Here is a 23,821-nt window from a genome sequence, read left to right as displayed (position 1 = left end):
CCAAGATGGGTTTTCCTCAACAATCTTCATCATTAGATACTTAATTCCAGATTTTTAAAGTTGAATTAAATGATCTGCCATGGCAGGATTTGAACCCAGGTCCCGAGAACATGATCTATGTCGCGGGATTGATAGTCAAACGATAATACACATTGGGCCATCGCCTCTCCCTTCTGTATTCCTCTAAAGACTTTCAATATCCTCTGTATACTTTGCTCTACCACTCATCTTAGTGTCATCTGCAAACTTTGACACACTACACTAGGTCCTCAACTACAAATCAATTGTAAACAATTGCAGTCCCAACACTGATCTCTGAAATACACCATTAGCCACTGATCTTCAACCAGAAAAACACCCACGTATTCCCACTTTTTGCTTTGTTAGTTTAGCAATCCTCTATCCTTACTAATACATTACCTGTAATGCTGTGCACCTTCACCTTATGCACCAGCTTTCTGTGTGGCACCTTGTCAAATGCCAACGTTTGGTTCATATCCATCTATATGCTTCCTATTCATGTATCCATCCAGATGCCTTTTAAATGACATAATTTTATCCATTTCCACCACTTTCTCTGGCAGCTCATTCCATACACATACCATCAACTGCATGAAAACATTGCTCCTTAGATCCTTTTAAATCTTTCCCCTCTTATGTTAAACCAATGCCCTCTAGTTTTGGACTCCCCCTACCCTGGGGGAAAGACCCTGGCTATTCACCCTATCCATGCCGCTCATGATTTTATAAACCTCGGCCTCCAACACTCCACGGAAAAAAGCCCCAGCTTATTCAGCCTTTCTCTATAGGTCATCCTCCAATCCTGGCAATATCTTTGTGAACCGCCAAACCACAACAACGCGACGGTCGGAGGAGGAGCGTCTTATCTTCCGACTGGGAACCCTCCAACCACAGGGGATGAACTTGGACTTCACCAGTTTCTTCATCCCCCCTCCCCCCACCTTGTCTCAGCCGAATCCCTCCAGCCCGGCACCGCCTTCCTGACCTGCAGTCTTCTTCTTGACCTCTCCGCCTCCACCCTACTCCGACCTATCACCTTCACCTTGACCTCTTTCCACCTATCACATTTCCAATGCCCCTCCTCCAAGTCCCTCCTCCCTACCTTTTATCTTCTCCTGCTGAACACTCTCTGCTCATTCCTGAAGAAGGGCATGTGCCCGAAACGTCGAATCTTCTGTTCCCTAGATGCTGCCTGACCTGCTGTGCTGTTCCAGCAATAAAGTTTCAGCTTTGATCTCCAGCGTCTGCAGACCTCACTTTCTCCTCAATCTTTCCTATAGCAAGGAGACCAAATGTGAACACCATCTTCTATAAATGGTCTAACCAATGTCCTGCACAGCCACATCATGATATCCTAAACCCTATACTCAATTCACTGACCAATGAAGGCAAACATGTATACCTGCAACTTTACTTTCAAAGAACTATGCACCTGCATCTCTAGGTCCCTTTGTTCGACAACACTCCCCAGAGCCCTACCATGGTTTACAAATTCTCATCCTTGTTTTTAAATCCCTCCATTTCCTCTCCCCTTACTATAACTGTAATCCATTCCAACCTCATCACCCTTTGGGATCTCCTAGTGCTTCTTGACCATTCCTGATTTAAATGACTCACCCCTCTGCAACACTGCTGCCCATTCCTTCAATTTCGTTAATGCCAGAAAGTGACTAGCTTTCTCACTCCGCCTCAAACAAATCTGGGAGTGTGCCAACCCATCCCTGAGATCCTGTCAGAACTTTTCTGTGTATCCTGTTGTAACTCTGAAGCAGTTTTTTTCACTTGAACATCTGAGGTTGAGGAGCAATAGTAGTTCCAAAATTATGAGTGGCATAGATAGAAGGGAGAGTCAGAGTCTTTTTCTAATGGTAGAAATGTCGATTACAAGAGGACACAGATTTAAGGAAAACAATGGGAAAGTTTATGAGATAGGAGAGGCAGTTTTTTTACACAAACAGTATTAAATGCATGGAATTCGCTGCCAGAAAGGACGAAGGAGGCAGATACAATAGCAAAATTTAAATGGTATCTCGACAGATGCATGAAAAGGAATGAATAGAAGGATACAGACTGCATAGAGGCAAGAGGTTTTTAGTTTAGAAAGGTGTTACATGGCGGCACAGTTTTGGTGGACCGAATGGCCTGTTACTATGCTAGACAGATCTTTGTTCTTTGACAGCAGTGCACCTCATCCCACCAGAGGGAACAATGTCAATGATTCGAATGTGGCTTGACTTACGACTCACCGTAAATACAGGGAGGAAAACTTCTTCAAGGCAGGCATCCTTGCAAGAGGATTCGCAGTAGGGTTAAAATCAACTAGGTAAAACAATGACTGCAGGTGCTGGAAACCAGATTCTGGATTAGTGGTGCTGGAAGAGCACAGCAGTTCAGGCAGTATCCAAGGAGCAGTAAAATCGACATTTCCGAAACGCCGATTTTACTGCTCCTCAGATGCTGCCTGAACTGCTGTGCTCTTCCAGCACCACTAATCCAGAATCTGGTTTCCAGCATCTGCAGTCATTGTTTGTACCTTCGGACTCACCGGACACAGTCACTTCAAACTTGGCCAAGTCATCAACTGCATCGCACATATATATTCCTTGGTCGTCCATCACCGCTGGGCAGATGGTCAGCCTCCTGCACGTTCCATTCACCTCCATTGTGGATCTCTCACTTTGCTCCACTTCCACCCCATCCTTGTGCCATCTCACCTCTCCTTGGGGCTGAGAGAGCTCACACGAGAGGAAAATTTTACTCCCGGTCAGTACGCTCAATACTGGAGAGGAACTGGTGATGATTCTCACCGGAGGTTCTGAATCCAACACACAGAGACAGAGAGAGAGAATGAGGAAAAAGAAGACAGAGAAGGAGAGAAATGAAAGGATGCAAGGCGAAGGGTCAATGAAAGCAATGGAAAGCAAGTGGTTGAATGTTAGTGGGGTGAAGAGAGATAGGAAAAGCAGAGAAAAACTTGAGGAGGAAGGGAGGCTTGGAGCCAGAACATAAAATAGTGAGATACGGAAATATTAAAATACAGCAGGAAATATGAATGTGAAAGAGAGGGAGAGAAATGAATTGGACAGGTGCAGCAGAATTTGGAATGAATTACAAACAGAAAGATAAGAAGGAAGGTATTACAGTAATAGTGACCCTATCACACAGCTCAAATTGAACTAGTGGCTTGGTGTTTACAGGGACAGGAACAATATCATGTGCAACACAAAAAATCTTAAATCCTAAGGGGTAGTGTCAGTTTTCACCTGTGCACTGTAAACACCCAGCTCTAATTCATTACATCAGTCTCAATTCCTCCACTATTGGCTATTTTGGAAACTTCAGATAGTTAAACAGCAGGGAAATTGAAGCCACTGTTTTGGTCGCCTCTCTAAACTCCATTCCTTAGCAACTCAAACCATTCTTTCCCTGGCAGCAATGTGAGGTTATATGAATCTGGAGAATTGATAATCTCAGCAAAGGAGGGCAAAAAGCTGTTTTTTAAAAAAATGGCAAATGATTATGATTGCAAACTAGCAAGAGACATAAAATGGAACTGTAAAAGCTTCTCTAGGTTGTTCTTTATTCAGTTGGGGACATGGGCATAGTTGGCAGACCTAGTTGCCCTTTAGACGATGTTGGTAAGCTGCTTTCTTAAAGTCCATGTGATGTAAGCAGACTCAGAATGCCCTAATGGAAGGATTTTGACCCATCAACAGTGAAGGAATGGCAATATATTTCCAAGTGAGGATAGTGAGTGACTTGGACGGAAACTTGCAGATGGTGGTGTTCCCATCTACTGCCCTTGTTCTTCGATATGGTATTGGTCATAGGTTTGGAAGGTGCTGTCTAAGGGTATTTTGGAAAATTCGGCATTGCTTTTAAATGATACATACTGTTGCAACTGAGTGTTGAGTGGTTGCTTGTGGATGTGTTGCCATTCAAGCAGGCGGCTTTATCCTGGATGGTGTTAAGCTTTTTAAGTGCTGTTGGAGCTGCACCCATCCAGGCACGTATATTCTATCACAATCTTGACTTGTGCCTTACAGATGGTTGACAGGAAATTATGAAAAGGAAAAGATTAGGTAGGCCAAACGTAACTGTTCCTGATTTAATTAACTAACAAATCCCACCTCTCCCCCATTGCTGGCCATGTCTTCAGTTACCTTGAAGTAAGGAATTGAACAACTTTCTCATTCGGCTTCTATATCAAGGCATGACATCTGATAATATGACAATCTATCCCCGAGATCCTGTTGTGATTTCTCCCTGTTGTAACTCTGAATGAAAGCAGTGCCCTCCCCACCAAAGGGAACGATGTCAAGAGTTAGAGAGTGCGGCTTGACTGGGGACTCACCAGACACAGTCACTTCAAACTTGGCTGAGACATCAACTGCGTCGCATAAATATGTTCCTTGGTCCCCCATAGTAGCAGGGTGGATTGTCAGCCTCCTACATCTTCCGTCCACCTCCATCATGGCCCTCTCACTGTGCTCCACCTCCACTCCATCCTTGTACCATCTCACCTCCGCCTCAGGCTGCGAGACCTCGCACAAAAGAACAAGCTCACTCCCGGTCAGTACATTCAATGCCGGAGAGGTGCTGTCGACAATTCTCACTGGAGGATCTAGATCCAACACAGAGATGAGAGAAAGAGAGAGGAGTGAGAGAGAAGAGTGAGGGAAATTAGCTAAAATATAAAGGAAGGGAGTGTGAGGAGGAGTGACAAAGAAATTCAAAGAGGAAAATGATTGTTAGAGAGCAGGGCAATATACAGAAAAAAGCAGAGGAAGAGGAAGATAGGGAGATAGACAGAGGAGGAAGAGAGGCATGCAGAAGAATATGAAATTAAAAAATCATAATGGCACAAAGAAATAGAAAAAAGAGAAATAAGGATAAAGAGATAGAAAAAGACAGAACCAGAATTAGAAAAAGAAAAACATAATATGAAAGAGTGAGAGAGAAAGTGATTCAGAGAATGAAAGAAAATGAAAAAGATGAAAAGAAAGTTGGTACAGGGCAGATATAATTTTGTTGAAATTACAGGATAAAGAATATTCCCATTGCAATGTTTTCAATAGATCACACCAAAATACTATAAAGTAGTTACTGGATCACATTTAGTTGGCGAAGAAGACAGAAACATATTCAATCTTAATGTGGAAAGACGTTGAGGAACTACTGAAAAGTTTTTTGCTCCATACTGAAATCCCCCTATAGTTGGGGATTTCATGGCAAGTCAAGAGCAGTTAAATAGCTGTGATGATAGAATGAATGGACAACTTCTAGGAAATAGCAGACAGCTGGTTGTTGGAATCCAGGCTGCAGAAAAGTCCTAGGAGTAGAGGGAGCTCTGAGGAGCCCTGTGTCACTAAGGGTTCAGAAGAGCTGTGAGGATGAAGGGAACTTTCTACCTGTGCAACTAAACCACATTAGAGCTTAAAAATAAACTCAGGCAGTACTGGGTCAGTGAAGCTTACTGTGTCTGGATTTAAGTGCTGGAGTGTAGTTTCTAGACATCAAGAGAGTGCAGACCAAGAGAACAAGGTGGAATTTAGTGAACATCAGCAATCATGGTAGAGGTTTCAAGGCTTAATCGTCAAAAAAGAAGAAATGGAATCTTTTGTGAAGCTTCGATGTGAATGAGTGACCCACATCATCATTAACGTCCAGAGGAGTTGCTAAGAGATCAAGTCTCGGACATGTTTGCTATCTGATATGTTCAGTGGTGCTGTTCAACCGTGGATTCTGCCACTCAAAGATGCTTCATATTCTACCATCCTAAATTTAATATAAATCATATTGAAATTTGCAGAGTCCGAACATTTCTTTGTTAATATTCTCTGCATGAGTTGTTTGAGTAAGCTTTATTTAGAATACATGTTTTTTTTGTAAATTGAAGAAACCTGGCTGACAAGTTTCTAATACTAAACCAGATTCTCTAGGATGTTGTGGTTCTGTTCGCCGAGCTGGGAATTTGTGTTGCAGACGTTTCGTCCCCTGTCTAGGTGACGTCCTCAGTGCTTGGGAGCCTCCTGTGAAGTGCTTCTGTGATGTTTCCTCTGGCATTTATAGTGATTTGTTTCTGCTGCTTCCAGTTGTCAGTTCCAGCTGTCCGCTCCAGTGGCCAGAGGCTCCCAAGCACTGAGGATATCACCTAGACAGGGAACGAAACATCTGCAACACAAATTCCCAGTTCGGCGAACAGAACCACAACAATGAGCACCCGAGCTACAAATCTTCTCATAAACTTTGAATTCTCTGGGATCTTTGAGCTCCACCTATTTTTGCCTTTTGACTATTCTTGATTTCAATCATTCCCGTTTCCCCCCTCCAACCATTCCACTACTGACCATGCATTTAGTACCCTTGAAGCCAAAAATTAATAAATGCTCTCACTCTGCCTCTGTAACAAGGCAGGATATCTGGGAGCATGACAACTTATCCAGAGATCCTGCTGGGATTTCTCTGTGTCTTCTGTTATAACTCTGAATGAAAGCTGTGCTCTCCACACCACATGAAAGAATGTCAATGGTTCAAGTGCGGCTTGACTGAGGACTCACCAGACACAGTCACTTCAAACTTCGCTGAGATGTCAACTGCTTTGCACACATACGTTCCTTGGTCCCCCAGAGCAGCTGGGCAAATGGTCAACTTCCTGTACCCTCTGTCCACCTCCATCATGGATCTCTCACTCTGCTCCACCTCCACTCCATCCTTGTACCATCTCACTTCTGCCTTGGGCTGTGAGACCTCACACGAGAGGACAATTTCACCCCCAGTCAGTACACTCAACAGCGAAGAGGAACTGTTGACAATTCTCACTGGAGGCTCTGGGTCCAACACAGAGAGAGAAAGAAAAATTAAGAAAATCAAGAAAAATATAGAAGAAGAGCAAAAGGAGTACTGTGCAACAAGGAGAGAAAAACAAAACGAGAGACAGCAAGATGTGACTGGTAGAGGGAGTGAGAAAGGAGGTAGAGAAAGCATGAGATGGAGAAACACAGACAGAAGAGAGTACTGCTCACTCTGGGATTGCACACCCAGACTTGGTGGGACCTCAGGTTTGTATGGCCTGAAGAACAGTACTGAATCAGTTGCGCGTTTAACAAAGAAGGAGGCCATTTGGTCCCTCCAAGCCCATTATACCATTTAATAAGACGCATGACTGATCAGAGCTTCAAGCATCGTGCCCCCCCCCCCCCCCCCCCCAATCTCATCTTTTGGCATTGCCCATGAACAGCCTGCCCTTTGAATCCCTGTCTGGACTTCACCCCCATACAACTGCACCATACCCCATTAAAACATCAGAGGAAATAGTTTTTCTATTGATCCTGTCAACATCTTTTATTAATTGAAGGACCTGAATCAAATCACTCCTCACTCTTTTTGTACAATATTGGTACTGCCCTAACTTTGAGCCAGGGGCCTAGCTTAAATTGCCACCTACTCCAGAGGTGTGTAACAACATCCCAGAACAAGTTGATTAGAAAATATTTCTGAACAAACCTAATCTGTGCCACCAGCCCTCATGCTTTAACATTTGAATCTACTGTGAAGGACCACTGAATTGTTATGGCTCACAATGTGGCCATTCATAAAGTCATAGAGATGCACCTCCAAACAACCCTCTGCAATTCATGCACAAGGTAAAGAAGATGAATGGCATGCTTGCATTCATCAATCACACCAGTGAGTATAGATGTTGGCAAGTCATGTTGCAGTTACATAAAACACATTTATATTCTGTGCAGTGTGAACACCACACTACAGGAAGGATGTGGAACGTAGGAGAGGAAGCAGAAGAGGGTTAACAGGATGTTGCCTGGGTTGGAACATATTAGCTATAAGAAGAGGTTCGCCAAACTTGGATTATCTTCGCAAGAGGGTTGAGGGCTGAGGGACAACCTGATCCAGGTAGTAAAATATAAAACTATGAGAGGCATGTATAGGGTGGATAGTCAAGAGTCTTGAGCTAAAATGAAAATATCAAATCCAAGGGGCCTTAGTTTAAGGTGAGAGGGGTAAAGTTTAGAGGAGATAGTGGAATAGAGATGTACATCATGGAAACAAACCCTTCGGACCAACTTGTCTATGCTGACCAGATATCCTAGGATAATCTAGTCCCATTTGCCAGCACTTGGCCCATATCCCTCTAAACTCTTCCGATTCATATACCCATTCAGACGCCTTTTAAATGTTGTAACTTTACCAGTTTCCACCACTTCCTTTGGCAGCTCATTCCGTACATGCACCACCTTCTGCGTGAAAAGGTTGCCCCTTAGGTCCTTTTTAAATTTTACTTCTCTCACCCTAAACTTAAGCCCTCTAGGTCTGGATTCCCCCACTCTGGGGAAAATACCTCAGAGATTTACCCTATCCATGACCTTCAAGATTTTATAAACCTCTATAAGGTCACTCCTCAGCCTCGAACGCTCTAGGGAAAACAGGCACCAGCCTATTCAGCCCCTCCATATAGCTCAAACCCTCCAACCCGAGCAAGATCTTTGTGAATCTTGAAAGGGTTCAGAAGAGACTTACAATATCCTTCTGATAGAAGGGAGGACAAAATTGCACAGTATATTCCAAAGGAGTATTAACCAATGTCCAACACAGTCGCAACATGACCTCCCAACTCTTAAGGGCGGCACAGTGGCTCAATGGTTAGCACTGCTGCCTCACAGCGCCAGGAACCTGGGTTCAATTCTGGCCTCGGGCAACTGTCTGTGTGGAGTTTGCACGTTCTCCCCGTGTTTGCGTGGGTTTCCTCTGAGTGTTCCAGTTTCCTCCCACAATCTAACAATGTGCAGGTTAGGTGCATTGGCAATGCTAAATTGTGTTCGGTGCAATAGTCAGGGGTAAATGTAGGGTAGGGGAATTGGTCTGGGTGGGTTACTCTTCAGAGGGTTAATGTGGACTTGTTGGGCCAAAGGGCCTGTTTCCATACTATAGGGAATCTAATCTATACTCAATGACCTGACCAATAAAGGAAAGAATACCAAATGCCTCCTTCACTATCCTCTCTTCCTGCTACTCCACTTTCAAGGGACTATGAACCTGGATTCCAAGGTCTCTTTGTTCAGCAATGCTTCCCAGGGCCTTACCACTAAATGTATAAGTCCTGCTCTGATTTGCCTTTCCAAAATGCAACATCTCACATTTATCTAAATTAAACTCCATCTGCCACTCCTCAGCCCATTGGCCTATCTGATCAAGATCCCATTGTACTCTGAGGTAACCGTCTTTGCTGTTCACTACATCTCCACTTCCGATGCCATCTGCAAACTTACTAACTATATCTCCCATGTTCACATCCAAACCATTTATGTAACTGATGTTAGCAGTGGACCCAGCATTGATCCTTGTGGCACAGCACTGGTCACAGGTTTCCAGTCTGAAAAACATTCATCCACCACCACCTTCTGTCTTCTACCTTGGAGCCATGGTTTTGTATCTGTATGTATCCAAATAGCTAGGTTCTCTCTGTATTCCATGTGACCTAACCTCGCTAACCAGTCTACCATGTTGAACACATTACTGAAGTCCAGATAGATCACATCCACTGCTCTGCCCTCATCAGTTCTCTTCATTACCTCTGCAAAAAATTCAATCAAGTTTGTGAGACATGATTTCCCATGCACAAAGCCATGTTGAATATCCCTAATCAGTCCTTGCCTTTCCAAATACATGCAAATCCAGTCCCTCTGGATTCTCTCAAAAACGTATCCACCATGGATGTCAGGGTCATGGGTCTGTAGTTCCGTGGCTTTTCCTGACCACCTTTCTTGAAATAGTTGCATCAAGTTAGCCAACCTCCAGTCTTCCGGCACCTCACCTGTGACTATACAAATATGTTACAAATATCCCAGCAATCACTTCCCTAGCTTCCCACAGAGTTCTAGGGTACGTCTGATCAGATCCTGAGAATTTATCCATCTTTATGAGTTTTAAGATATCCAGTAACATGGACATTTTTCAAGATGTCACCATCTATTTCCCCATATCTTCCACGTCCTTCTCCACAGTGAACACTGATGTAAAATACTCATTTCGTATCTCCCCTTCTCTTGTGTTCCACATACAGGCTGCCTTGCTGATCTTTATGGGGCCCTATTCTTTCCCTAGTTACGCTTTTGTCCTTAATGTATCTGTAAAGACCCTTTGGGTTCTCCTTAACTCTATTTGCCAAAGCGAAGAAGGGCTTATGCCCAAAACGTCGATTCTCCTGTTCCTTGGATGCTGCCTGACCTGCTGCGCTTTTCCAGCAACACATTTTCAGCTCTGATCTCCAGCATCTGCAGCCCTCACTTTCTCTCAAAGCTATGTCATATCCCTTTTTTGCCCTCATGATTTCCCTCTTCAGTATACTGCTACTGTCTTTATACTCTTCTACGGATTCACTCGATCTCTGCTGTCTATGCCTGACATATGCTTCCTTCTTTTTCTTAACCAAAACCTCAATTTCTCTAGTCATCCAACATTCCCTACACCTACCAGCCTTGCCTTTCACCCTGACAGGAATATACTGTCTCTGGACTCTCATTATCTCATTTCTGAAGGCTTCCTATTTTCCAGCCGTCCCGTTACCTGTGAACATCTGTCCCCAATCAACTTTTCAAAGTTCTTGCCTATTACTCTCAAAATTGGCTTTCCTCCAATTTAGTACTTCAACTTTCAGATCCAGTCTACCTTTTTCCATTAATATTTTAAAACTAACAGTATTATGGTCGCTGGACCCAAAGTCCTCCCTCATTGAAACCTCAGTCATCTGTCCCACTTTATTTCCCAAGAATAGGTCAAGTTTTGCACCTTCTCTAGTAGGCACATTCAGGTACATGCTTAACAAATTCCTCTCCACCTAAACTCCTTAACACTGTGGTAGTCCCAGTCTGTTTGGAAAGTTAAAATCCCCTACCAGAACCACCATATTATTCTTACAGATAACTGAGATCTCCTTACAAATTTGTTTCTCAATTTCCCTCTGACTATTCGGGGGTCTATACTAGAATTCCAATAAGGTGATCATCCCTTTCTTATTGTCAGTTCAAGCCAAATAACTTCCCTGGATGTATTTCTGGGACTATCCTCCCTCAGTACAGCTATAATGCTATCCCTTACCAAAAACGCCACTCCCCCTCCTCTCTTGCCTCCTTTTCTACCCTTCCTGTAGCATTTGTATCCTGGAATATTAATCTGCGAGTCCTGTCCATCCCTGAGCCACAATTCTGTACTTGCTATGATATCCCAGTCCCATGTTCCTAACCATGCCTTCAGTTCATCTGCCTTCTCTGTTAGGCCTCTTGCATTGAAATAAATGCAGTTTAATTTATTAGTCCTACCTTGCTCTCTGCTTTGTCCCTGCCTGCCCTAACTGTTTGACTCGCTTCTTTTCCCAACTGTACCAGTCTCAGATTGATCTCTTTCCTCACTATCTCCCTGGGTCCCAACTCTCCCATCTTACTAGTTTAAATCCTACTGAGCATCTCTAGCAAATCTTCCTGCCAGTATATTAGTCCACTTCCAATTCAGGTGCAATCCATCCTTCTCGTACAGGTCACTCTGCCCCAGAAGAGATTCAATGATCCAAAAATGTTAATGCTTTTCCCCTGCACCAGCTCCTCAGCTACACGTTCACTGTTCTCTCCTCCTATTCCTATCCTCTGTAACTTGTAGCACCGGGAATTATCCAAATATTACCATCCTCAAAGATCTCCTTTTTAAATTCCTGCCTAACTTTCTATATTCTCCCTTCAGAACCTCATCCTCTTCCCTTCCTATGTTGTTAGTTCCAATGTTACAACAACCTCCTGCTGGTCCCTCTCCCCTCTGAGAACAGTCTGCACCCTTTCTGAGATAACCTTGATCCTGGAACCAGGGACACAACACACCATTCTGATTTCTCACTGCCGGCTGTAGAAATGTCTGTCTGTGCCTCTGATGAGAGAGTCCCCTATCACAATCAATTGCGTGGAACCTGACGTACCCCTCATTACATTGGATACATTCTCGGTATCAGACACTTGACTGCTGTGGTTCTGTTCGCCGAGCTGGAAGTTTTTGTTGCAAACATTTCGTCCCCTGTCTAGGTGACATCCTCAGTGCTTGAGAGCCTCCTGTGAAGCGCTTCTGTGGTGTTTCCTCCGGCATTTATAGTGGCCTGTCCCTGCCGCTTCCGGTTGTCAGTTTCAGCTGTCCACTGTAGCATCCATCACATCCCCTAGCTGAGAAGTTTTCCTCCTCTCTCTACAAGAATCTACTCTATGCTACTTTCTCCCCACCCTCCTCTCATTTATCTCTCCACCCTTCAGGCACTCTGCCTGTATTCCTGATGAAGGGCTTTTATCCGAAACGTCGATTTTACTGCTCCTCGGATGCTGCCTGAACTGCTGTGATTTTCCAGCACCACTAATCCAGAATCTGGTTTCCAGCATCTAGAGTCATTGTTTTTACCTAGCTGATTTTAACCCTACTGCGAATCCTCTTGCAAGGATGCCTGCCTTGAAGAAGTTTTCCTCCTCTCTCTACAAGAATCTACTCTATGCTACTTTCTCCCCACCCCCACCTTCCTCTCATTTATCTCTCCACCCTTCAGGCACTCTGCCTGTATTCCTGATGAAGGGCCTTTGCCCGAAACGTCGATTTTACTGCTCCTCGGATGCTGCCTGAACTGCTGTGCTTTTCCAGCCCCACTAATCCAGAATCTGGTTTCCAGCATCTGCAGTCATTGTTTTTACCTAGTTTTTCCCCTAGCTCCTGTAAGTTCCTTATTGCCTCTAATTGCTGTTCCAACCGATCCATGCGATCCAATAGGATTTGTAACCAAAGATACTTCCTGCAGATATAATCATCACTAACATGGAAACTCTCCATAAACTCCCACATCCAACACGAAGAGCACAGTACTCCACTTAAGACCATCTCTGCTCCTTCACAATCTATACAGACAGAAAATAGCGTTGTCTTATTGCTCTAAAATCTCACTGCGCCAGGCTAACTCAGTACTTGTGGTTTATATTTTTTAAATGTAATCAACAGACAGATATTAAGTTAAAAATTACACAACACCAGGTTATAGTCCAACAGGTTTAATTGGAAGCACACTAGCTTTCGGAGCGACGCTCCTTCATCAGGTGATTGTGGAGGGCTCAATAGTAACACAGAATTTATAGCAAAAATTTGCAGTGTGATGTAACTGCAAATTTTTGCTATAAATTCTGTGTTACGATCGATCCCTCTACAATCACCTGATGAAGGAGCGTCGTTCCGAAAGCTAGTGTGCTTCCAATAAAACCTGGTGGACTATAACCTGGTGTTGTGTGATTTTTAACTTTGTACACCCCAGTCCAACACTGGCATTTCCAAATCAGACAGATATTAATAAGGCATATCACTCTACTAACTATTGTAGATTTACAGCAAGGTTACACTTAAAAATTATGCACTTATCTGTTCCTGTGTTATGAGCTCTCCCACACAGGTTCCTCCAAAGTAAGTTGTGAATTTCACTATTCACTAGATGCACTCCAATGTCCAGAGATATTTAAACTCAAATAACAAAGGCAGTAACTGACAGCAGTATTGGTTTCTTTCTCTGACCATGTAGTCACTACCTTTCTCTTTCTTTCTTCTTTTTAAAGTGCTGTTGTTTTGACCTCCCCCCACCCACAAAGTTCTAAAACAATGCAACAGCATATGAACCAGTAATTGCTGTTCCTGGAATTCATGGAAATCACCTCCAACACCTATAATACCTCAAAAAAGGAGTGGCTGTTACAGTAACAATTTTTTTTTCCTGTCCTGCAGCCCATGATGTGTGCACCAGCTGTTCAAATGAGCATCATTACCATGCGCCACTCTCGTGTCTTTTTCCCATACTGATGTACATTATCTTTAGCTAATTAATGATCCAATACCCTCTTGAATGCCTCAATTGAATTTGCCTCCATCACATTTCCAGGCAGTGCACTCCATACTCTAACTACTTGCTGAGTGAAAATGTTTTGCTCACTTCACCCTTACTTCACTTGTAAATCACTTTTGAATCTATTTAATCTATCTTCGTCAGTAGAGTCAGATTGGTCTCAAAAGATTAACTCTGCTTCTTCTCCACAGCTGCTGCCAGACCTCTTGTATATATACAACAATTTCTGTTTTTGTTTCAGGTCTCCAGCACCCAAACAGTTTTGTATTTTATCGAGTTTTGAGAAGATTTGTAACTTAGGTTGAGGTTCTGGATGTAGGTTTGCTCACTGAGCTGGAAGGTTTGCTTTCAGACGTTTTGTCACCGTATTAGGTAACATTATCAGTGAGCCTCTGGATGAAGCACTGGTGGCATGGCCCGCTTTCAATTTATGTGTTTAGGTTTCCTTGGGTTGGTGACGTCATTTCCGGTGGTGACGTCATTTCCAGTTCGTTTTCTCAGGGGTGACAAATGGTATCCAAGTCAATGTGTTTGTTGATAGAGTTCTGGTTGTTTCCACAGGAGAGCTAGAACAGTTTCTCCCTATATACTTAGTCCAGTCCATTCATGTTGAAAACCTCAATGCAATTTCCTCTCAGCTTTCTTCTCTCCAAGGAGAATCGTCCCAATGTCTTCTATCTATCCTCATCACTGAAGTTTCTCTTTCTTGGAACCATTCTTATAAATCGATTCTACACCCTCTTCAATACATTTCCACCTTTCCTACAATGTTGCACTTACAACTGTATAAAATACGCTAGTTGAGGTCTAATGAGTGTCTTGTACATGTTCAACATCACCTACTTGCTAAATAAAAATCAAAAGAATTATGGACACTGTAAATGAGAAACGAAACAAAAAAACAAAACAGCTGGAAAAGCTCAGCATGTCTGGCAACATCTGTGCAGAGAAATCAGAGTTAAGATTTTGGGTCTAGTGATCCTTCCTCTGCTTTGTTTCTGATCACCTCTTTGCTTTTCTATGCCTCTCTTAATAAAATTGAGAACATTGTGTGCTTTATTAACTGCCCTCTCCACCTATTCTGTGACCTTCAATGATTTGTGCACATAAACACCCAGGTCCTTCTAATCCTGCACTCCTGTAGAATACCCCCTATTTTATATTGATTTTCAATGTTCTACTTATCAAAGTGCATCACTTCACACTTCTCTGCATTGAACCTCATCTGTAACTATCCACCCCATCCACTAAATTGTCCTTTTGGAGTTGCACACTATCCTCCTCACAGTTTACAATCCTTCCAAGCTTCATTCCAAACTTTGAAACTAGCCCCTGCACACCAAGATCCAGATCATTGAGATAAATCAGGAAAAGCAAGAGACCCAATACTGACACCTAGGGAACTCCACTACCCTTCCTCTGGCCCAAATAATATCCATTGATTAATGCTGTTTCCTATCATTTAATCTATTTTGTATCTACATTGCTACTGTACCTTTTATATCATGACCTATAACTTTCTTCCCAAGTGTTATGACATTGCGGTGAATCCTTCTGTTAATTAAACTATACAGCCATAAAAGCTCATCTCGCCTCGTAATCTATTAAAATGTGAGTGACAGAGAACTCCTAAATTCCACTATTTAAAGCAAATTATATCAATTTATTCTTTAACACTAAAACTGAACATTAAACAACAACTATTCACAACTCTAAGCCCCCCTTTCTCTAAACTGCTTATTACCTGCTTCCAACTCTAACAATATACTGTTCCAATAATACACTTATTAAAATTACATCAACTTAATTTCAAAACCATACAACACATGTAGTCTTCGATGTCTTTCTTCTTCCGGCTGAAGATCACCCCGGGTCATCATCTCTTTGTTTTACTGCGAATATATTTCATATGAAAAGATACCTTTGACAGAGTGTTTCCTAATTTCTTGGGTCTCTTTCGATGGCAGTTGCTCTGACTGCAATTTTCAAAACATCTGCATTTTTATATCTACAATATCAGATCGTCTCATTGGTTCGATGTTGACAAAATAATAAATTCAAACTCGATTGGGTTTTAGTATCCTGGGGCATAATTTAAACTGACTGGTAAATTTGAATTGTCATCAAAACAGCAACCAACTCAGGTATCCACTTCACAGCCAAATGTTACACATTTTCAATTTTTCAGTACACTCTGAGACTGATATCTAGTCATATCACATGTGCTTGTAAGTTCTCAGCGCAGAACAACATTCATTCTCTCTTAAAGGTACAGTACATGCCTTCAACTTCATAACAATAAGTTTGTTGCATGACACTGTATCTTCTGGAAATCCATGTAGACCACACCAACAGCATAACCCTCAACCGAGCCTGCTACCTCCTCAAAAAACTTCAGCCAGTTAGTAAATTACAATTTTCCCTTTAGAAATCCATGCTGACCCTTTCTAACCAACTCACCTTTTTCCATGTAACTACTAATTCTATTCTGAAAAATTGTTTCTCAAAGATTCCCGCTGCTTAAGTTAAACTGACTGGTCTGTAATTTCTGGTCCAATCTTTACAAACTTCCTTGAACAAGGCCATAATGTTTGCAAATCTCCAGTCTTCTGGAACCTCCTGTGAAAGACTAAAAGATTGTACCCCGTGCCCCAACAATTTCTATGCTCACTTCCTTCAGAATCCTTGAATGCATCTCATCCAGTCACAGTACTTTGTCAACTTCAACAACCAACAATCTATCCAAGATATCTTCCTTATTAATTTGAATACTTCTAGTGACTGAGTTGCCTCTTCTGTACTATGACCTGGACAGCATCTGCCTCCTTTGTAAAGACTGATGCAAAGTATTCTTCTAACACCTCAATCATGCCCCCTGCCTTGAGCTGTAAATCCCCTTTTTGGTCCCTAACTGACCCTACTCCTTTTATCACTCGTTCTCAATTTATATGGTCATAGAAGACTTTTGGACACCACTTTACGTTGGCTGCTAGTTTTTTTCTCATAATTCCTCTTTGCTTCTCTTCGTTTTTTTTTCACCCCAGTCTGAACTTTCAGGATTTTTCTTGGTTCTCAATTTTATTTTCTTTGTGACACCTGCCATTAGCATGCTCTCTTTTTAATATTAATTTCTATCTCCAGGGAGATCGTCAGCCGGAAAAAGAAAGACACCGAAGATGACAGCTGCTGTGTGGTTTTGAAATTAAGGAGGTAAAGTTGATGTAATTTTAATAAATGTATTAGTTTGACTTATCTTTTCCATTTGAGGACATATACCTTGACTGTAACCAAACCACCTGATCTTTCAAAGTAACCAATTGCTCAGTTCCAGATTTTCCCATCACCCTCTTCTTCCAGTTAAACCTGCTCAGCTCTGTTCTTGCCCCATTTAATTGCATTTTCCAGCTACTGAACATTCTCACTCTGGATTGTTGCATATCATTCTCCACCATCGTCCTGAACCTTATAACATACTGACGTGAAACATTAATTCTGGTTTCTCTCCACAGATGCTGCCAGACCTGCTGAGCTTTTTCAGCAATTTTTGTTTTCGATTCTAATTTACAGCATCTGCAGTTCTTTAGGTTTTAAAAATAACGATCCAAGACTCCTAAATGTTCCCCCACTGGTAGGTGAACCGGTTGGCGCACTTCAATCCCAAGGACTAGGTCCAATAATGCATCCTTTCTTGTTGGACATTGATGTAGAAAAATCTCCCCAACATAATATAGGAACATTTACCCTTTGCTGCCCTGCATACTACCAGTCTCTTATTCTATATTTGAATCACTCATTATATCTCTGCTAAAATGTTGATATATCTTTCTAATCTTCCTACTGAATTATTCCTCTTTCTTTTCTCAATACATTCTGCCCAGGAATATTTAACTCCCAGGTAAAAACAATGACTGCAGATGCTGGAAACCAGATTCTGGATTAGTGGTGCTGGAAGAGCACAGCAATTCAGGCAGCATCCGAGAACAGGCAAAATTGACGTTTCGGGCAAAAGCCCTTCATTCCTGATGAAGGGCTTTTGCCCGAAACGTCGATTTTGCCTGTCCTCGGATGCTGCCTGAATTGCTGTGCTCTTCCAGCACCACTAATCCAGATATTTAACTCCCAGTCTTGTGTGTCTCTGTATTACCGCCTCTGTATTACCACCACATCATACTTCCACATATTTTTCATCTTTGTATTATGAACTGGAATGGATGTCAGACATTTCTATACAGCTGAAATACTAGCAGAGTTTTGCAATTTGAAAAATCAAAACTGCACACATTTTCAACAGTACAAGACAGTATTAAAGGAGCTATTAAAGCTTTTATATGCCAGGGAGGAAGAAGAATTGATAATGGGGACCAAAACTAGGTTAAAATGGGCTGACTGTGCTGGAAGCAGCCCACATCATGACAGGATCTGGGTTGCAGAGATGGGTAAAGGACATGGAAAGAAGTGTTCATGCTCTAAATTTATTGAACTTAATATTGACTCTTGCAGGGTCCCTAAGCGGAAAAGGTGATGCTGTTCTTTTAGCTTGCATTGAACTTTGCTGGAGCAATGCAGCAGGCCTGAGACAGAAGTGTTGGCCAGGAAAACAGTGTGTGTTGATCTCCAAAGAGAGACCGCCCCCTCCCCACTTCTTTTTAAATTGTGCCCAGGATCTAGATTCTCCAAACAGAGGAAACAACTTACCTACATCTATCCAGTCTGTCCCTTTAAGTATCGTTCTTGAAACTTAAGAAAATACAGGCCCAGTTTGACCAATCTTTCTTCAGAGGAGAGTTCCACCATCCTGGGAAGGATGGGCTGTAGATGTCATATACATGGACTTTAGTAAGGTGTTTGTTAAGGTTCCCCATTGTATGCTAATGGAGAAAGTGAGGTCACATGGTGTGCAGGGTGTTGTAGCTAGGTGGATAAAGAACTAGTTGAGCAACAGGAACAGAGAGTAGTAATTGAAGGGAGTTTCTCGAAATGGAGAAAGGTGACCGGTGGCGTTTCACAGCGATCTGTGCTGGGTCCACTGTTGTTTGTGATATACATAAATGATCTGGAAGAGGACATTGTTGGTATGATCAGTAAGTTTGCAGATGACACAAAGATTGGTGGAGTAACAGAAAGCATGGGGAACTGTCAAAGAATACAAGAGAATATAGATAGACTGGAAAGTTGGGCAGAGAAGTGGCAGATGGAGTTCAATCCAGGCAAATGTGAGGTGATATATTTTGGGAAGTCTAATTCTAGAGCGAACTACACTGTAAACAGAAGAGCCTTGGGAAAAGTTGACAAGCAGAGATCTGAGAGTTCAGGATCATTGTACCCTGAAGTTAGCTACACAGTTGGATAGAGTGGTCACGAAGGCATATGGTATGCTTGCCATCATCAGTCAGGGTATTGAGTATAAGAGCTGGTAAGTCATGTTAAAATTGTACACAATATTGGTTCGGCCGCATTTAGAATACTGTGTATAGTTCTGGTTGCCACTTTGCCAAAAAGATGTAGATGCTTTGGAAAGGGTGCAGAGAAGGTTTACGAGGATGTTGCCTGGTATAGAAGGTGCTAGCTACAAAGAGAGGTTGAGTAGGTTAGGATTGTTTTCATTAGAAAAAAGGAGATAGAGGGGGCACCTGATTGAGATCTATAAAATCATTAAGGATATAGACAGGGTAGATAGAGATAAGCTTTTTCCCAGGGTGAGGGATTCAATAACGAGAGGTGACACGTTCAAGATGAGAGGTGAAAGGTTTAAGGGGATATACAGAGGGTGGTAGGTGCCAGCAGAGGTAGTAGAGGCAGGCACAGTAGATTTTTTTAAGGTGTGTCTGGACAGATGCATGAGTAGGTGGGGAGCAGAGGGCTACACAGATGCTTAGGAACTGAGAGATAGGTTTAGACAGTAGATTTGGAACAGCTCCAAGGAACAAAGAAGATTTTTCTTTGTTCTTGGAACAAGTCGAGTGAACCTTTACTGCACTCCTTCTATGAAAGTAATATCTTTTCCGAGATAAGGAGACCAAAATTACATACACCAAGTTCCTGTTCAACTAAAGCAAGATCTCACAGCTCCTGTACTTGAACCCCCTTGCAATAAAGTCTGACATTCCATTAGCCTTTCTTATACCTTGCTATACCTGCATATTAGCCTTAGTAACTTATTGACAAAAACACCAAGGTCCTTTGTACATCTACATTTTACTATTTAAGAAATACTCTGCATATCTGTTTCTCCTATCAAAGTGCATGACCTCACATTTTGCACATTATATTCCATCTACCATGTTCCTGCCCATTCACTAACTCTGTCCAAATCCTCCAGAAACCACAGTACATTCTCCTCACAATACACTTTCCCATTTAGCTTTGTATCATCCACAAAATTTGAAATAATACATTTGGTTCCTATCTCCAAATCATTGAGATATTTTATGAAAAGCTGAGGCCCAACTACATATCCTTTTTTCATCACAGTCTACCTTTGTGAGAATTAGCCATTTATTCCTGCACTCTGTTTTCTGTCTGTTAGTCAACCATTAATCCATGTCAATACATTACCTCCTATCCCAGGTCCTCTAATATTTATAAGCAGCCTCTTGTGAGGAATCTAATCGAAAGCCTTCTGAAAATCTAAGTGCACTGGCAGGGAAAGTGGAGTAGAGGATTATCAAAGCAGCCATGGTGGTGTAGACTCGATGGTCTGAATGGGCTTACTTCTGTTCCTACACCTCATCGTCTCCTACATCCATCAGCTCTCCTTTATCAATTTTGTTAATAACATCTTCGAGAAATTCCAAGAAGTTCATCAAACACAATTTTCCATTCATAAATCCAGGCTGATGATGCCCAATCAGATAATTATCAAACAGGTTTATAATAATGATTCAGAGATTCCGGTGCTGGACTGGGGTATACAAAATTAAAAATCTCACAAGACCAGGTTATAACCCAACAGGTTTATTTGGAAGCACTAGCTTTCGGATGAATGAGTCGCCGCCTGAAAGCCGGTGCTTCCAAATAAACATGCTGGACTATAACCTGGTGTTGTGAGATTTTTAGGTTTACAATTGATTTCAACATGTTTCCCACTACAGATGGGATGTTGACAGGCACATATCTCTCTTTATTTTCTCTCTTGGTCTCCTCTTAAACAGTAGGGAGACACTGGCTACCCTCCGATTTGCAGGAATCATTTCAGAATCAATACTGAGAGTATCAGCCTGGATATTTTGTGCAAGTCTCTGGAATAAAGACTGAGCCCATGTCCTTCTGTAGCAACATATTCTCTCTTAACCAAGACTTAAATAGTTTAGCTACGTCCCTTCTGCTGTATGCTTGACTCTACTCACTAGAGTTTAAAAGAATGACAAGTGATCTCATTGAGACATATAGGATTCTTAAGGGGCTTAGCTGAGAGGATGTTCCCCTCTTAGTAGAATCTAAGGCCAGAGGACATAGTCTTAGAATACCAGGGCACCAATTTAAGACAGATGAGGAGGAATTTCTTATCTCAGAGGGTTGAGAATCTTTGGAATTCCTTGCCACAGACAGCTGGGAGGTGGAGGTGAAGTGGGTTAGGATGGGGGCGGGTTTCCTTATGTATACTAAAGACTGAGATGGATAGATTTTTGATTAGTAGGGAAATCAAGAGTTACAGAGAAAGGGCACAAAAGTCAACATGACAAGTGTTAGAATAACTATGATCCTATTGAATGGAAATACAAGGCTAAACTGACTACCCCTGATTCTATTTCTTATGCTCTCAATGTGCTTTACAGCCAACAAGATACTTTGTTAGCTGCATAGTCATTGCTGTAATGTAGAAAATGAAGCAGTTAACTTGCACACAGCAAGCAAGCTCCCACAAATAGCAATCTGGTAATGACCAGAGAATTTTTTTTAAAGCAATCCCCATCCAGGAATAAATACCATAACAAACTCCTCTGCTCGTCTTTGATCTTTCTCATCCACCTATGAAGGCAGATGAACCTTAGGTTTAATTTCTTATCCGAGACACAGCATCCCCTGCAACTTAGCACTCCCTCAGTACTGCACCAGAGTAGCAGCCTTCATTTTTATGCTTGAGCCTGGAACAGAATTTGAACCCACAACCTTCTCACTCAGATATAAGCATTCTAACAACTACACCATACATAGCACCCCATCCTCTGGTACCCAAAACAGCTCATGACCAACACCTACTGTTTTGGAATATGTGACCAGTGGAGTGCCACAAGGATTGGTGCTGGGTCCAATACTTTTCATTTATATAAATGATTTGAATGTGAGCATAAGAAGTTTTGTTAGTAAGTTTGCAGATGACACCAAAATTGGAGGTGTAGTGGACAGTGAAGATGGTTACTTAAGATTACAACGGGATCTTGAGCAGATGGGCCAATGGGCTGAGAAGTGGCAGATGGAGTTTAATTCAGATAAATGCGAGGTGCTTCATTTTGGGAAAGCAAATCTTAGCAGGTCTTATACACTTAATGGTAAGGTCCTAGGGAGTGTTACTGAACAAAGAGACCTTGGAGTGCAGGTTCATAGCTCCTTGAAAGTGGAGTCACAGGTAGATAGGATAGTGAAGGTGGTGTTTGGTATGTTTTCCTTTATTGGTCAGAGACTTTATTGGGAGGTCATGTTGCGGCTGTACAGGACATTGGTTAGGCCACTGTTGGAATATTGTGTGCAATTCTGGTCTCCTTCCTATCGGAAAGATGTTGTGAAACTTGAAAGGTTTCAGAAAAGATTTACAAGAATGTTGCCAAGGTTGGAGGATTTGACCTATAGGGAGAGGCTGAACAGGCTGGGGTGGTTTTCCCTGGAGCGTCGGAGGCTGAGGGGTGACCTTATAGAGGTTTACAAAATTATGAGGGGCATGGATAGGATAAATAGGCAAAGTCTTTTCCCTGGGGTGATGGAGTCCGGAACAAGAGGACAGAAGTTTAGGGTGAGAGAGGGAAGACATAAAACAGACCTAAGGCGCAACTTTTTCACACAGAGGGTGATACGTGTATGGTGTATGGAATGAGCTGCCAGAGGAAGAGGTGGAGGCTGGTACAATTGCAACATTTAAGAGGCATTTGGATGGGTATATGAATAGGAAAGGTTTGGAGGGATATGGATCGGGTGGTGGCAGGTGGGACTAGATTGGGTTTGGGGTATCTGGTCGGCATGAATGGGTTGGACCGAAGGGTCTGTTTCCATGCTGTACATCTCTATGACTTTAAGAAGGTGTTTGATATGTTTTCCTTTATTGATCAGAGTTTGAGTACAAGAGTTGGGAGGTCATGTGCAGCTGTATAGGACATTGGTTAGGCCACTTTTGGAATACTGCATGCAATTCTGGTCTCCTTCATATCGGAAATATGTTGTGAAACTTGAAAGGGTTCAGAAAAGATTTACAAGGATGTTGCCAGGGTTGGAGGATTTGAGCTATAGGGAGAGGCTGAATAGGCTGGGGCTGTTTTCCCTGGACCGTCAGAAGCGAAGGGGTAACCTTATAGAGATTTATAAAATCATGAGGGACGTGGACAGGATAAATAGACAAATTCTTTTCTCTGGGATGGGGGAGACGAGAACTCGAAGGCATAGGTTTTGGGTGAGAGGGGAAAGCTATAAAAGGGACCTAAGGGGCAACATTTTCATGAATAGGGCGGTATGTGTATAGAATAAATTGCCAGAGGAAGTGGTGGAGGCTAGTACAATTGCAACATTTAAAAGGCATCTGGATGCGTAAGTGAATAGGAAGGGTTTGGAGGAAAATGGGCTGGGTGCTGGCAGGTGGGACTAGATTGGGTTGCGATATCTAGTCAGCATGCTTAAGTTGGACCGAAGGGTCTGTTTCTGCGCTGTACATCCCTATGACTCCATGAATATCAGTAT

At 42.4% G+C, this 23,821-nt stretch overlaps 1 protein-coding gene across 18 annotated transcripts in view; it reads right to left on the bottom strand.

The window, feature by feature from the left end:
* obsl1a (obscurin like cytoskeletal adaptor 1a) overlaps nt 1-23,821 on the bottom strand; it is a 306,290-nt gene that overhangs the window by 200,143 nt on the left and 82,326 nt on the right. For 15 of the 18 annotated variants that reach the window (XM_087989381.1, XM_087989383.1, XM_087989372.1 and 12 more), the window contains 3 exons: nt 6,582-6,851; nt 4,376-4,645; nt 2,567-2,836 (listed from right to left, as the gene is read on the bottom strand). In XM_087989381.1, the coding sequence (XP_087845507.1) occupies nt 2,567-2,836; nt 4,376-4,645; nt 6,582-6,851 (810 nt within the window). The remainder of the gene's footprint in view (nt 1-2,566; nt 2,837-4,375; nt 4,646-6,581; nt 6,852-23,821) is intronic. The other 3 variants (XM_087989386.1, XM_087989380.1, XM_087989388.1) reach the window with 1 other exon arrangement.

The sequence above is a fragment of the Chiloscyllium plagiosum genome, unplaced genomic scaffold (assembly GCF_037043375.1).
Source record: "Chiloscyllium plagiosum isolate Xiang-an unplaced genomic scaffold, Cpla_swu_hap1 HiC_scaffold_7, whole genome shotgun sequence".
Classification (NCBI taxonomy): Eukaryota; Metazoa; Chordata; class Chondrichthyes; order Orectolobiformes; family Hemiscylliidae; genus Chiloscyllium; species Chiloscyllium plagiosum.
This window is presented reverse-complemented; position numbering and strand designations above follow the sequence as displayed.